Raw genomic sequence first — 14,868 nt, 5'->3', positions numbered from 1 at the left:
AGCAGAAAGTTACATAGCATTATGAATACCTGAACATCAGGTACAGTGTTGTTTATTCAAATATGGACCAGACACCAGGTTAAGTTAACCATAACAGTGATTTAATAGCCTTTTGTCAATTACAGATTTCCTTCTTAATATGCAGATATGTAAGGAAAAGGTCAGCCTTGGATCTTAAGAATACTTCGCTTCTCCAAGTCATTCATCTCTTTTAGAATAAGAGCAACATTATACCGGAGCTCCTGGAACTTGGACACAGGTACCTATATTTAAAAAAGAGAATGAAGATGAGTTGGTGTGTACAGAGACAGGAATCAATGTCCATATACTCCAAAAACACAATGAATTTACAGCTAACAGTAAACAAATGCATGTTCAAGAATGTCTGTTTAAGTCAATGGTCATTTTAATTATTTAAGTTTATAGAATGCTTAATTACCTCAAAGCGATGGATATTTCCATCTGAAAGCTTCAACTGCATAAGAACGGATGGCTGTAAAGCTCGGGCCAAGGAACTAAAATACACAATCAACATTTCTTAATGAAAAATACAATTCAATACAGTTCATTTAGTAACATACACTACTGTTCAAAAGTTTGGGGTCACTCAAACAATTTTGTGTTTTCCATGAAAAGTCACACTTATTCACCACCATACGTTGTGAAATGAATAGAAAATAGAGTCAAGACATTGACAAGGTTAGAAATATTGATTTGTATTTGAAATAACATTGTTTTTACATCAAACTTTGCTTTCATCAAAGAATCCTCGATTTGCAGCAATTACAGCATTGCACACCTTTGGCATTCTAGCTGTTAATTTGTTGAGGTAAGCTGGAGAAATTGCACCCCACGCTTCTAGAAGCAGCTCCCACAAGTTGGATTGGTTGGATGGGCACTTCTGGCGTACCATACGGTCAAGCTGCTCCCACAACAGCTCAATGGGGTTCAGATCTGGTGACTGCGCTGGCCACTCCATTACCAATAGAATACCAGCTGCCTGCTTCTGCTGTAAATAGTTCTTGCACAATTTGGAGGTGTGTTTAGGGTCATTGTCCTGTTGTAGGACGAAATTGGCTCCGATCAGGCGCTGTCCACTGGGTATGGCATGGCGTTGCAAAATGGAGTGATAGCCTTCCTTATTCAGAATCCCTTTTACCCTGTACAAATCTCCCACCTTACCAGCACCAAAGCAACCCCAGACCATCACATTACCTCCACCATGCTTAACAGATGGCATCAGGCATTCTTCCAGCATCTTTTCATTTGTTCTGCGTCTCACAAATGTTCTTCTTTGTGATCCTCAAACTTGGATTCATCCGTCCACAACACTTTTTTCCAGTCTTCCTCTGTCCAATGTCTGTGTTCTTTTGCCCATCTTAATCTTTTTCTTTTATTAGCCAGTCTCAGATATGGCTTTTTCTTTGCCACTCTGCCCTGAAGCGCAAAAGTCCCGCAGCCGCCTCTTCACTGTAGATGTTGACACTGGTGTTTTGCGGGTACTATTTAATGAAGATGCCAGTTGGAGACCTGTGAGGCGTCTGTTTCTCAAACTAGAGACTCTAATGTACTTATCTTCTTGCTTAGTTGTGCAACACGGCCTCCCACTTCTTTTTCTACTCTGGTTAGAGCCTGTTTGTGCTGTCCTCTGAAGGGAGTAGTACACACCGTTGTAGGAAATCTTCAATTTCTTAGCAATTTCTCGCATGGAATAGCCTTCATTTCTAAGAACAAGAATAGACTGTCGAGTTTCAGATTAAAGTTCTCTTTTTCTGGCCATTTTGAGCGCTTAATTGACCCCACAAATGTGATGCTCCAGAAACTCAATCTGCTCAAAGGAAGGTCAGTTTTGTAGCTTCTGTAATGAGCTAGACTGTTTTCAGGTGTGTGAACATGATTGCAGGGTTTTCTAATCATCAATTAGCCTTCTGAGCCAATGAGCAAACACATTGTACCATTAGAACACTGGAGTGATAGTTGCTGGAAATGGGCCTCTATACACCTATGTAGATATTGCACCAAAACCAGACATTTGCAGCTAGAATAGTCATTTACCACATTAGCAATGTACAGAGTGTATTTGTTTAAAGTTAGGACTAGTTTAAAGTTATCTTCATTGAAAAGTACAGTGCTTTTCCTTCAAAAATAAGGACATTTCAATGTGACCCCAAACTTTTGAACGGTAGTGTATTAGTGACTGAAACTTTAGTAATAAAAACAAATTAAATATAAAGGTGGCTAAAGTTCAATGAATTAGGTCATAGAGCACAATTACTAAATTCAGCGAGCTGTGGTGAACACCAGCACTCAGAACCAGCACGGAGGAACGAAGTAAGAGCAGATCTGCTTTATTAAATAACTTTTATTCAGTTTTATAGTTTATATTCGTTTTTTAACTGTTTATAGGAGTAAACCTGCACAGAGGATTGTTGAAGTCAGTCTCCGCAGCACCACAGACATCTACACCTGCATCAGGAAGGATCCCAACCACCCAGCCCACTCACTTCCTGTCCCGCCCCCTCAGGCAGGAGGCTGCGGAGCATCAAGGGCAAAACAACCAGACTCAGAAACAGATTTATTCCAGAAGCTGTAAGGCTCTTAAACTCCACCTAAACAACAAACTGCACTGATACTTTACAAGGACAATTACTCTATACAAACATTGTCACTTTAAACTGCACTGAGATACTTTATTATCTTACTGACATTAATTTATAATCATCATGCTGTTACAGCAGAAGTGTCTTATGCACTCTTTATTTAATGTTGCTCCTACTTCCCTAATCTTCTTTTATATTATGTGTATTAATCTATTTAATTTTATTCTTATTTTATTTTACTTTATCTTACATAACAGTTGCTCTTTTGGGTAGAACTGGACCATGAGATTAAAATTTTGTTCCACCTCATGTACCACATGTGATGCGAATGACAATAAATTCTCTTTGAATCCTTTACTGACCGTAAATCGGATGCTACTGTACCTTGTTGAAATGGCAACATCCACTCTCCATCTGAATTCCATTAAACTGGGTAATCTTGGGCCTCTCTGTGTAACCGCAGCATCTAGAGCTGACCTCCTGAAACAGGATATGAGACTGTTCTTCACTTCCTGTTTATTTGCTCACAGAAAAAAACAGACCTTCCCCAATAAACCTACGAAAAAAAGATTTACTTAGCTTTTGGTACGTACCTGTTCCCAAAGACGACACTGGCAATGTCTGCAATGAATTCCTCTGAAATTCTGCACTTTGCAAAATATATTAATACAATATTAATAAAAAAATTACAGTTTAAAAACCTGTTATCGATTAAATTTGTAATGCCATAACTCACCTAAGCTCACGGAGATCCTCTTTAAAACCCTGTAGAAAAGAAATGAAGAATATATTTTTTAAATCTCAGAAGTATACCTGACTGAGGTAAGCTTTCTGATGTTTAGAGATTAGTTCCTAATAGTTGTGAATCAAAATGAAGATTGATGTCGCTGCTGAAAAAATCCTAAAATAAAAATTATTCTGTCTTTTTAGATAAACATCAAAAGAGTTTTGTTTGCTATTTTTGGCAAAATAATTTAGGTAAAATATTTGGTGCATCACTATTTTCTACATTCATTTCACAAAGCGCCCTTTACCCCCAACATCATCATAAACTCAGAGCCAAAAGCAAAAACAGCCACCAGAAAGAATCAGGCAAAACAAAATTACTGTGAGAGTTTGATTGCATTCAGTGAAAAGAGCATGGGTAAAAACAAGAGGCTGGATAATCACCAATCTCAAAAACAGTATTTTACACACAGCTTCACTTATAATACAGTGTAAACATAACATATAAAGAACTTAACTCACCTCCTGCTTTACTGAAGATCCAGGGAAACGCAGAGCTTCTCTCAGCAGCTTAAACAGACCTGAAACAATCCGGCTCAACTTTTCCTCAGAGAGAGAACCGCTCTCACCAATTTCCACCATCGCCTCACCACAGTCTTTACCTTCCACTGCGCTCACCACCACTGGAACACACAATTCACAACAACACATTATTCACCACTGTAAAACGTTATTCACAAAACGTTATTTACCACTGGAACACATAACTCACAACATGTTATTCACTACTATAACACGTTATTTACCACTGGAACACGTTATTCACAACTGAAACACGTTATTCAGTACTGTAACACATTATTTACAACAATAACACAAAATTCACCACTGTGACACATAATTCACCACAACAACACGTTATTCACCACTGGCATTGTTGTCACAAAAGTCAATGTTCACTATTGTAAATAAGAGTGTTTCTTTAGGTGTAGCTGATCTGCTGGCTGATTTTACCTTTAAGGATTTTTCTGAAAAGCTCTTTGTCTAAATCCTTTAAGTCTTTGGACAGAGTTTCTACTTCTGCTGGAATTCTCCCCCCGAATATCCCCACATGTTCCGCCATGGTTCTGTTTTTACTCCAAAACCAGCTTTCATCCCCAAAAAACTCCCATTATAACCCGGCAGAACCCAGAATAACCCTGTAAACTTCTGTAAAGCGGCACTTCTGGTTCGGCTTCGCTGTTGGATCATGTGACTCGCCAGCACGGAATTATGGGAAAGAAGCTAGCGCGTGCTGTGATTAATAAAAGCAGATTTTACGTTATTCTATTTTTAAGGTGTGTTTTTTTGTTATTTTATGTTTTTTCTTGTGTATTTTCTTGTGTGTTTTTTTGTTCTTTTGATTGTGTTTTTTCATTTTGTGTTTATTTTATTGTGTATTTTATTGTTATTTTGTGTTTCTTACAGTGTTTTTGTGTGGTTTTTATGTGTTTTTTTATTGTATTTTTTTGTTATTTTGTGTAATTTTGTGTTATTTTGTTTTGATCTGTTTATTTCTTAAAGAGTTTATTTAAATTGTCTTAGTAACCCCGGGACTTTTCATTGAACATTTCCGATTTATGATTTAGTTTTTCGTACCACCATCCACTGCTGAATTGTTTATTTGTAAAATAAAGTAAAAACAAGAAATTCTGGGTTAGAATATATAGAATAATTATCGCTCATAAAATAAAAAACACCAGGGTTTATCCAGACTTTTGACTGTTGGTTAATGAACAGGTCAATAATAATTTAATGAATGGATTTAACTTAATCTGACTAACTGAATAGAGCTTTTATCTTTAATATCTGGAATAAGAGAAAATGTTTTGCTGAACGCGACATCATTAAGTGACGTAATGCACGCGCTCCTGGTGTGGTGTTGTCAGAAGGAGCCCGCGGGTCAGTCCAAATGAATAGGGGTGAATGGAGCTAAACTATTAGACTATAATAAGTAGAAAACAAAACCTATCTTTTATCCTACAGTAAATGGGTTTATGAGGGAAAGGCACTGAGCTGACTGGTTGATAGGCTAATGTTGGAGAGCATGTTTAAAAGGTTTACAACAGAAATGTATAAACTTTAGAATAATAATAATAATAATAATAATAATAATAATAATAATAATAATAATAATTATTATTATTATTATTATTATTATTATTATTATTATTATTATTATTTGTAGCAGTAGTAGTAGTATCATTTATTAAGTTGGCTTAGAAAAGCCTGTTCTTCATAATCTTTGTATATTTATTATTCTATTAGCAAAATCATATCACTTTCTCGTCACACAGCTTTTGATGTACAACCAAATACCTGTGTAGGATTGTCAGATCTATACCTGTTAAGGTTACTTGTTTTTGGAGTTTCTTCATCTTTGACATTTCTTCATAGGATTCAATTTAAAATTGTCTGCAAACTTTTCTCAAAAATGTGGCTCACAATTTTTTAGGCAGAATAACGAAAATTGGTAAACATGTAGAACCTGTAGCGCCATTTCAGACGATATGCTCCACAAACCGATACAATGTCTGTGCTGTTATAGGGTCTGTGCTGTTATAGGGTCTGTGTTGTTATAGGGTCTGTGTTGTTTTAGGGTCTGTGCTGTTATAGGGTCTGTGCTGTTATAGGGTCTGCGTTGTTATAGGGTCTGCGTTGTTATAGGGTCTGTGTTGTTATAGGGTCTGTGTTGTTTTAGGGTCTGTGCTGTTATAGGGTCTGTGCTGTTATAGGGTCTGTGTTGTTTTAGGGTCTGTGCTGTTATAGGGTCTGTGCTGTTATAGGGTCTGTGTTGTTATAGGGTCTGTGCTGTTATAGGGTCTGTGTTGTTATAGGGTCTGTGTTGTTATAGGGTCTGTGTTGTTTTAGGGTCTGTGCTGTTATAGGGTCTGTGCTGTTATAGGGTCTGTGTTGTTTTAGGGTCTGTGCTGTTATAGGGTCTGTGCTGTTATAGGGTCTGTGTTGTTATAGGGTCTGTGTTGTTATAGGGTCTGTGCTGTTATAGGGTCTGTGTTGTTATAGGGTCTGTGTTGTTATAGGGTCTGTGCTGTTATAGGGTCTGTGTTGTTTTAGGGTCTGTGCTGTTATAGGGTCTGTGCTGTTATAGGGTCTGTGTTGTTATAGGGTCTGTGTTGTTATAGGGTCTGTGCTGTTATAGGGTCTGTGTTGTTATAGGGTCTGTGTTGTTATAGGGTCTGTGCTGTTATAGGGTCTGTGCTGTTATAGGGTCTGTGTTGTTATAGGGTCTGTGTTGTTTTAGGGTCTGTGCTGTTATAGGGTCTGTGCTGTTATAGGGTCTGTGTTGTTATAGGGTCTGTGTTGTTATAGGGTCTGTGCTGTTATAGGGTCTGTGTTGTTATAGGGTCTGTGTTGTTATAGGGTCTGTGTTGTTATAGGGTCTGTGTTGTTATATCTATTGCTAGGGCTGTTGTCAGGCAGGTTCTGCTCGGATCCGCTGATCTGTATACTGTGTTCCCAGGAAGCGCGGGGCAGGTATGCTTTAGTGATTACGTCACCGTTAGTAAGTCACGTGCTGCTGAAACGCGGAGCAGCGCGCGGAAGGGGCAGCGGGGCGGATATGGAGCTCGCGATCTGAGAAAATAAACACAGGTAGGCAGAATTTGGATTAAACCCAGAACTCTTTATTATATCGGTTTATTTACTTAATTCTGTAATAATTATGTAATCAGACTTTAACCAGTTTATATTTGAGTCCGATTAAAACGTTTGCTCGCGCACATTCAGCTAATCCCGCGCTGTAATCCTGGTCCTGGGTTAGCATGCTAACTCGCTAACAAATCCTGTCAACAAAAGGCCTGGAAATGGAAGCTAATGCTAATGCTAATGCTTAAGATACACAGAGGCCTGGTGAGTTTACGTGCAAGTTTCTGTGCGGGTTTAGTGTCTGGTTTAGTTTCGGGTTTAGTGCGGGTTCACTGGGGTTTAATAAATTCTGATTTGGTCTTTAACCAAATCAAATGTTTACTGAATAAATCAGGAAAATCAGAACCTAATTATGTTTAAGAGTAAAACATTCCCACGTAACGTACGTGTAAATATTTCTCTTTAGATATTTCAGAATCTGAAGAAAAACATTTTACAGATAATTGAAAATTGATTGATTACTTAAGCAGCGTGTGCTGAGAACATGACCCGGCAGCTTTAGTGTCATTAGAATAATCTAGAACAGCATGTAAACCTCTTCACATCTTTCTTTACATCATTTTACATTCATGTTTAAAATGTCAGGAGAATATGAGATTGGGGATCGTCAGTGAATTAACTGTATGTTTGTTATTACTAGGCAGAATCAGGTTCTTTATTTTCTGTTATTTTGAAGTTTGTTGAGAAGTGTGACTCTTGTGTTCAGGTTCTAGATGTCTGACGACGTTTATGAGAAGTTTCTCGCTCCAGAGGAGCCTTTTCCTCTGCTGTCTCAGCGGGGAAATCTCAGTGAAGATGGTACATTGGATGTTAGTGATTTTGGATGTCAGCTGTCCTCTTGTCATCGCACTGACCCTCTGCGGCGCTTTCATAGCAACAGGTACAGTATTGTCTGTGTTGTTGTGCTCTGGCTCAAAATAATAGAACTGAGAGTTTAATTAATCACTTCTTAATTATAATGATGGCATGACCCGATACAAACAAAACATTTTTGTGTTTTTAATTATGTGCTGTTAATGACGTTGAGTTTAAATTTAGTTTTGTTCTTAAATTTAGTGCAATAATTAATACAACGGTACATTTGAGATGTTTTATTATAGCTGAATTTAGAATTGTAGCAGCAGCTACAAAAGTGAATGACTGCAATTTGTAGTCACATTTTCTGTTGCTAATGATATTGCAGCGTTTTTTTGTGCTACATGTGTATCTCAGAAAATTAGAATAATTACTTTATTTTACTTTACATCATAAGTTATAGATGTATTTCACCCAAGCGTGACATTTTTTAAGCATTTATTTATTTTATTGTTAAAGATCATGACTTGCAGCCAATCAAAACGCAAAAATCCGTGTCTCTGAAAATTAGAATATTATGTAAAACCAATTGGTACTTTTGGCAGTGCAGGCAGTGTGCCAAGTCCTGCTGGAAAATGAAATCCACACCTCCATAAAAGTAGTCAGCAGAGGAAATCATGAAGTGCTGTAAGGTTTTGTGGAAAAACAAAACTGCACTGACTTTAGACTTGATAATAAAACACAGTGGATTAACAGCAGCAGATGACAGAACCAGAACATGTCTCTCCAAACCATCACTGATCATCAGTAAATTTTACATTTCATTTGTAAATGAAGGGATCAGAGTCTGGAGGAAGAGTGGAGAGACGCACAGTCCAAACTGCTCGAGTTCTAGTGTGAAGTTTCCACCAAGAGACATGTCATCTGCTGGTGTTGATCCACTGTGTTATATCAAGTCCAAACTCAGTGCAGTGTCTATTTTTTTTAGCTGTACCTGTAAATGGGTTGCAATACTTGAACTGATTCAGGTGTGTCCAGAAAGGGAGTAAGTGATATCTGGTAGGGATGTTATAAATGTTAATGACTTGTTTGATTGTTAAGTTCTGATGTTTAGCTGTGAAATGGTTGCACTGTAAACAGCTTATGTCTTCTCGCTTTTAGTGAGCGCTCCTTACTCCATGCAGGAGTTCACCCTTGATATATGTCCCTAGATGTCTTAAAGTAATACAGTGCTATTAACACAGTTCTTTGCTTTAAATGTGTAATAAATAGTAAATATCAATTTATTTGGAAAAGGAAATAAAAGTAAATAGAATCTAAGCAGGACTGATTGATTTTCGCATTAAAATTAACAGTTTTTCAGTTCTGTAGTTTTTTCCAGCACTATAAATCTTTTAGAAAAAATAATCTTAAGTATTTTGTGACATGTCAGTATAAGTATACTTATAAGTATAAGTATTACCTGGGTTAATTCTGCATGTCAATTTATTGCAGGTGAATTCCAGATAAAAAGCAGTAATACTACACTGATTAAAGGACACAAATACTTATTACCCCACAATAATAAAGTGATGTAGACGTCTGGACGACTGACTGCTTCTCCATGGTGGTGTTGAAAGTTTCATCCACAGCTCCATCACTGATGTTCTTGTGACCGAATGCAATGAAATGCTGACAGCAATGTTCCAACAATACTGTAAATCTTTTCTCAAAGAGTAAAAATGGAGGAAGTGAAAAAAACATTGATGGTGTTATTTATAATTGTTTATGAAGAGCAGTGGTCAGTAGAAGGTGAGGTGTGAGATTCAGAACTGCTGAATATTAATCAATAATACGCTGTGCTCTGTGTAGATGGAACCTGACCTCATGCGGCACCAGTGTGGCCAGTTCAGAGTGCAGCGAGGAGCTCTTCTCCTCCGTGTCGGTGGGCGATCAGGACGACTGCTACTCTCTGCTGGATGACCAGGAGCTCACCAGCTTCGACCTTTTCCCGGAGGGAAGCGTCTGCAGTGATGTGTCCTCCTCTATCAGCACCTACTGGGACTGGTCCGACAGTGAGTTTGAGTGGCAGGTAAAGCCTGATGAGTTGCTTGTTTGTTTTGTACAGTAGCTTGCCAAAATGTTCATACCCCTGAACACATTGTGTCTCCTTACAGCCACAAAATTAAATGTATTTTATTAAGATTTAAGTGATAGAACAACACACAGTATCACATAATTGTGATATGGAACGAAAATATATTGTTTACTTTTCCGCCACACATAGCGCTTTGCATTTAGGCCAAAAAGTTCAACTCTGGTCTGATCTGACCACAGAACTTTTTTTTTCACATGTTTGCTGTGTTTCTACATGACTTGTAGCTACAAACAGCACTTCTAACGTCTTTCTTTCAACAATTATACAACAATTATACGACTTATAGTCGTCCTGTAGACAGATTCTCCTGATCCACCTGAGCTGTGAATCTCTGCAGCTCCTCCAGAGTGATCATGGGTCTCTCGGCTGCTGCTCTGATCAGGAACTTATTACACCTTTAAACTCGACAATAAGAAACTTTTTAACAGTAAAATTAGTAAAGTAACCAGAGAACTGTCTAAACTCTGACAGGAGTAATATTTAGATGTGTTTGTGAACACTCCTTTTATTGAAGGCATACTTATTTTAAGTTAAACACATTGCTAACATAAATGTGCAAATGCACACACAGCTTTTCCAGTCCTTGTAGAGAAATATTGCCAAAAGAATAGGACTCTCTGGAGTGAATAAATATGATACCATGGACTAATTATTACTTTGTTAAATGAAATAAACAACAACAGTCATGTGATGTTGTTCACCAAATTCGACTAAACTAAAATTATCCATGACGCTTTTTTTTCCATCTTTTGTGTTCTCAGTTACCAGGAAGTGACATCGCCAGCGGAAGTGATGTGCTGTCTGACATCATACCGAGTGTACCGAGCTCACCCTGCCTTGTTTCAAAAAGAAAGATCAAATCACATGGAAATCTGGACGAGTTGCCTTGGAGTGCCATGACCAACGATGAGCAGGTAACAGCTCTGCAGTTTCATCGCTGTTATTTTGAGGGAACGCTGGTCAGGTTTTTACTGTTTACTGGGCTAAACCTGTTTTAACTTTCAGGTGGAGTATATCGAGTACCTGAGCCGGAAGGTGAGCACTGAGATGGGCCTGCGGGAGCAGCTGGACATCATTAAAATAATTGATCCGAGTGCTCAGATATCTCCAACAGACAGCGAGTTCATCATCGAGCTGAACTGCCTGACGGACGAGAAACTGAAACAGGTCAGTCGATGCTTCCTGTTACTGAGAGCTGAATTATCCTGCAAATTATCTGTAGAAACTGGAGTAGAACTTTTGAATATCTATGTCGTGATGGAGTTTTCTGCGCTATGGCGTGGAGGGGGCGGGGTTTGTTTGCTGAATATGTTTAGAATCAGTGTAGACCTTATCAGATTTGGTGTAATGTTAATAAACAAATTTCAGTTTAAATTAAGGCACATGCTATTGGCATTTAGGTCTAAGTAACAGTGTTGGTACTATTATTAAAAAACTATAGATGTAAAGGAGTTTTGTTATGTTCTTTTGGTCTATACATCTCGACAATTTCACACAATTTAAAAAACAACGGCCAGATTTAAATTATATAAAAATGAAAGAACAAAAATTGAGTTTTTGCATGACTGAAAATATTGGCAATCTACATTCTTAACTGAATTTCATTTTTTACAGTTTAGTAACTTCAATCTCTCTCCTATACATTTATTTCTAAAAAGTAGATTTGTTTGAATACAAGAGCCATTTTAAAATTCAAAAACTTAATTACCCGTATGATTAATCTTTATTGTAAAGTTCACAGAATAGAAAGAGGCCTGACACCAATGTGTAATTCTCTACATTTTACCAAAAATAAGTTGTTCCAGTAATTAGGGTAAACTACACTGCACAGCTGAGTTTGTTATCTTCAAGAGATAGTCTGTAGGGTTTGGGTGAGAATGTGTAATTGCACCTAAGATACAAAAAATAACTTAAAAAACTTTACAAATGAATTTTGTCCAAATTCTGCTCAGCATTTCCCACAGTGGCTCCTTCAAATTTTCACTTTTATTCTCCGTTTTTTTGATTAAGGGGTGGAATCCTAAATCGTACCCGGGTGCTAACATTCGCTGCCTTAAATTCATTTCTCTTCTCTCCGTTACTGACATGATGAGCAGTTTTATTTTTATTATGATTTGTTTCAGCATTCTAAAGAGTGAGCGCCCCCTGCTGGACTATTTACATGGACTGTCGGCAGAAATTTGACCTGAAAATAATTAAAAATAGCAAAGGTAACCCTAGATTATGGCATGCCACACTCCGTGTGATTAATGTTAATTAGAGCACTGCCTGTCTCCGTATCGTTCAGGTGAGGAACTATATCCGAGAGCACAGTCCGCGGCAGAGGACCGGCAGCACACGGGACGGCTGGAAACGGAGCGTGGCGAGCAGCGGCAGCACCAGCGGCGTTAGTGCCCACAGCAGCAGCAATGCCAGCATGGTGAGCAGCGCCAGCAGCAGCACCGGCTCCTCCGGCTCCAACTCCTCCACCAACATCAGCCGCGCCCACAGTGACGGCAACCTGGCCACCGCGGCCGAACGGATCCGAGACTCCAAGGTGAGTAGAGTCTGTCCCGTTACGACGTTTAGGCTTTTGTTTTTTTAAACTCAATCTCATCCCAGCAGTCGTGACTTTACTTTAAAACCCAACTAAACTACATTTGTAATTAGGTTAGATTTGGTTCTAAAGGATTTCTCATCTTATCATTCTTACAAAGATGTTGATGTTTTTTTTATTAGGCAACACCAAAGAAGGTCTCAGATATTTCTGATTAGTTACTTTATCTGTTTATTATAAAGGTCTGCTGTTGTAAATGAAACTTTATGGAACATGAATTCTTCTGATTCTCATTTTTTTTATGCAGAAACGCTCTAAGCAGCGGAAGCTGCAGCAGAAGGCTCTGAGGAAACGGCAGCTGAAGGAACAGCGTCAGGCTCGCAAGGAGAGACTCAGTGGGCTGTTCCTCAATGAGGAGGTCCTGTCACTCAAAGTCACTGAGGAGGAAGATCACGGGGATGATGTTGATGTCCTGATGTGACAAGAGTGAATCAGTCAGTGCTCCCTCTAAGCCTCGGTTCTGTCACTTTCTGTCATTCATCTTTCCTTTAATCACTTTTAATGATGAGTCTTAATTAATCGAAAAACACTCAACAGATCAGTAACCACCACCAACAGATCAATAACCACCACCAGATCAATAACCACCACCAGATCAATAACCGTCACCAGATCAATAACCACCACCACCAGATCAGTAACCACCGTCACCAGATCAGTAACCACCGTCAACAGATCAATAACCACCACCAACAGATCAATAACCACCACCACCAGATCAATAACCACCACCACCAGATCAATAACCACCACCACCAGATCAGTAACCACCGTCACCAGATCAGTAACCACCGTCACCAGATCAGTAACCACCGTCACCAGATCAGTAACCACCGTCAACAGATCAATAACCACCACCAACAGATCAATAACCACCACCAGATCAATAACCACCACCAGATCAATAACCGTCACCAGATCAATAACCACCACTACCAGATCAATAACCACCACCACCAGATCAATAACCACCACCACCAGATCAATAACCACCGTCACCAGATCAATAACCACCGTCACCAGATCAATAACCACCGTCACCAGATCAATAACCACCACTACCAGATCAATAACCACCACCACCAGATCAATAACCACCACCACCAGATCAATAACCACCACCACCAGATCAATAACCACCACCAGATCAGTAACCACCACCACCAGATCAATAACCACCACCACCAGATCAGTAACCACTGTCACCAGATCAGTAACCACCGTCACCAGATCAGTAACCACCGTCACCAGATCAGTAACCACCGTCACCAGATCAATAACCACCGTCACCAGATCAGTAACCACCGTCACCAGATCAATAACCACCGTCACCAGATCAATAACCACCACCACCAGATCAGTAACCACCGTCACCAGATCAATAACCACCGTCACCAGATCAATAACCACCACCACCAGATCAATAACCACCGTCACCAGATCAGTAACCACCGTCACCAGATCAGTAACCACCGTCACCAGATCAGTAACCACCGTCACCAGATCAGTAACCACCGTCACCAGATCAGTAACCACCACCACCAGATCAATAACCACCACCACCAGATCAGTAACCACCACCACCAGATCAGTAACCACCACCACCAGATCAGTAACCACCACCACCAGATCAGTAACCACCACCACCAGATCAATAACCACCACCAGATCAATAACCACCGTCACCAGATCAGTAACCACCACCACCAGATCAATAACCACCGTCATCAGATCAATAACCACCACCACCAGATCAGTAACCACCACCACCAGATCAGTAACCACCACCACCAGATCAATAACCACCACCACCAGATCAGTAACCACCACCACCAGATCAATAACCACCACCACCAGATCAATAACCACCACCACCAGATCAATAACCACCACCACCAGATCAATAACCACCACCAGCAGATCAGTGAACTGGTTTTATGAGGCTCCAGTGATTTTTATTGAATTATTAGGGTTAAAGTCTGTGATCACATGACTGTAAATAATAATGAATAAGGTTTATTTTAGGCAGCTGTGACTCGTTAGGAACAATAGGCGTAGAGGGAACACTGAAACATAAACGAATAACAAATCATGAATCATTTCCTCTGTTTAGAATCAGTGATTCAGTTGAATCGACTCGTTGTGTAAAGCTGATCCGGTTGTAATTTTCTTTTTTTTTTTTATAAGCTTCAGTTCGCTATAAGTAAATAAATATTTACTAATATTTTGGTCGCCTAAAAGACGTTTTATATGTTAAATGGTAGCCAACAGAAACTACCGGTTTAATTTCTGTAAAATTCTGTTTGTGT

At 39.1% G+C, this 14,868-nt stretch overlaps 2 protein-coding genes across 4 annotated transcripts; one reads left to right on the top strand and one right to left on the bottom strand.

Annotated features, from left to right (window-relative positions):
• Positions 1–79: 79 nt before the first annotated feature.
• On the bottom strand, positions 80–4,589 carry commd5 (COMM domain containing 5). 2 transcript variants are annotated; one of them, XM_007242340.3, is made up of 7 exons: positions 4,341–4,588; positions 3,849–4,009; positions 3,337–3,365; positions 3,194–3,244; positions 2,985–3,080; positions 440–515; positions 80–263 (listed from the first exon to the last, which is right to left on the bottom strand). In XM_007242340.3, the coding sequence occupies exons 1-7, from the start codon at positions 4,447–4,449 to the stop codon at positions 162–164; spliced, it is 624 nt and encodes a 207-aa protein (XP_007242402.3). In that variant the 5' UTR covers positions 4,450–4,588; the 3' UTR covers positions 80–161. The 2 variants fall into 2 exon arrangements, with proteins under 2 accessions (XP_007242402.3, XP_049340022.1); XM_049484065.1 differs by lacking the exon at positions 2,985–3,080 and having other exon boundaries at positions 4,341–4,589.
• A 2,286-nt stretch (positions 4,590–6,875) lies between these two features.
• fam199x (family with sequence similarity 199, X-linked) lies at positions 6,876–13,148 on the top strand. Of its 2 annotated transcripts, none has more exons than XM_007242339.3 (7): positions 6,876–6,977; positions 7,738–7,911; positions 9,678–9,897; positions 10,725–10,877; positions 10,969–11,130; positions 12,251–12,499; positions 12,807–13,148. In XM_007242339.3, exons 2-7 carry the CDS (start codon positions 7,745–7,747, stop codon positions 12,978–12,980), a joined length of 1,125 nt encoding a protein of 374 aa, XP_007242401.1. In that variant the 5' UTR covers positions 6,876–6,977; positions 7,738–7,744; the 3' UTR covers positions 12,981–13,148. The 2 variants fall into 2 exon arrangements, with proteins under 2 accessions (XP_007242401.1, XP_049340005.1); XM_049484048.1 differs by lacking the exon at positions 6,876–6,977 and adding an exon at positions 7,097–7,235.
• Positions 13,149–14,868: the final 1,720 nt, after the last annotated feature.

This window comes from Astyanax mexicanus, chromosome 10, assembly GCF_023375975.1.
Source record: "Astyanax mexicanus isolate ESR-SI-001 chromosome 10, AstMex3_surface, whole genome shotgun sequence".
Lineage (NCBI taxonomy): Eukaryota > Metazoa > Chordata > Actinopteri > Characiformes > Acestrorhamphidae > Astyanax > Astyanax mexicanus.
This window is presented reverse-complemented; position numbering and strand designations above follow the sequence as displayed.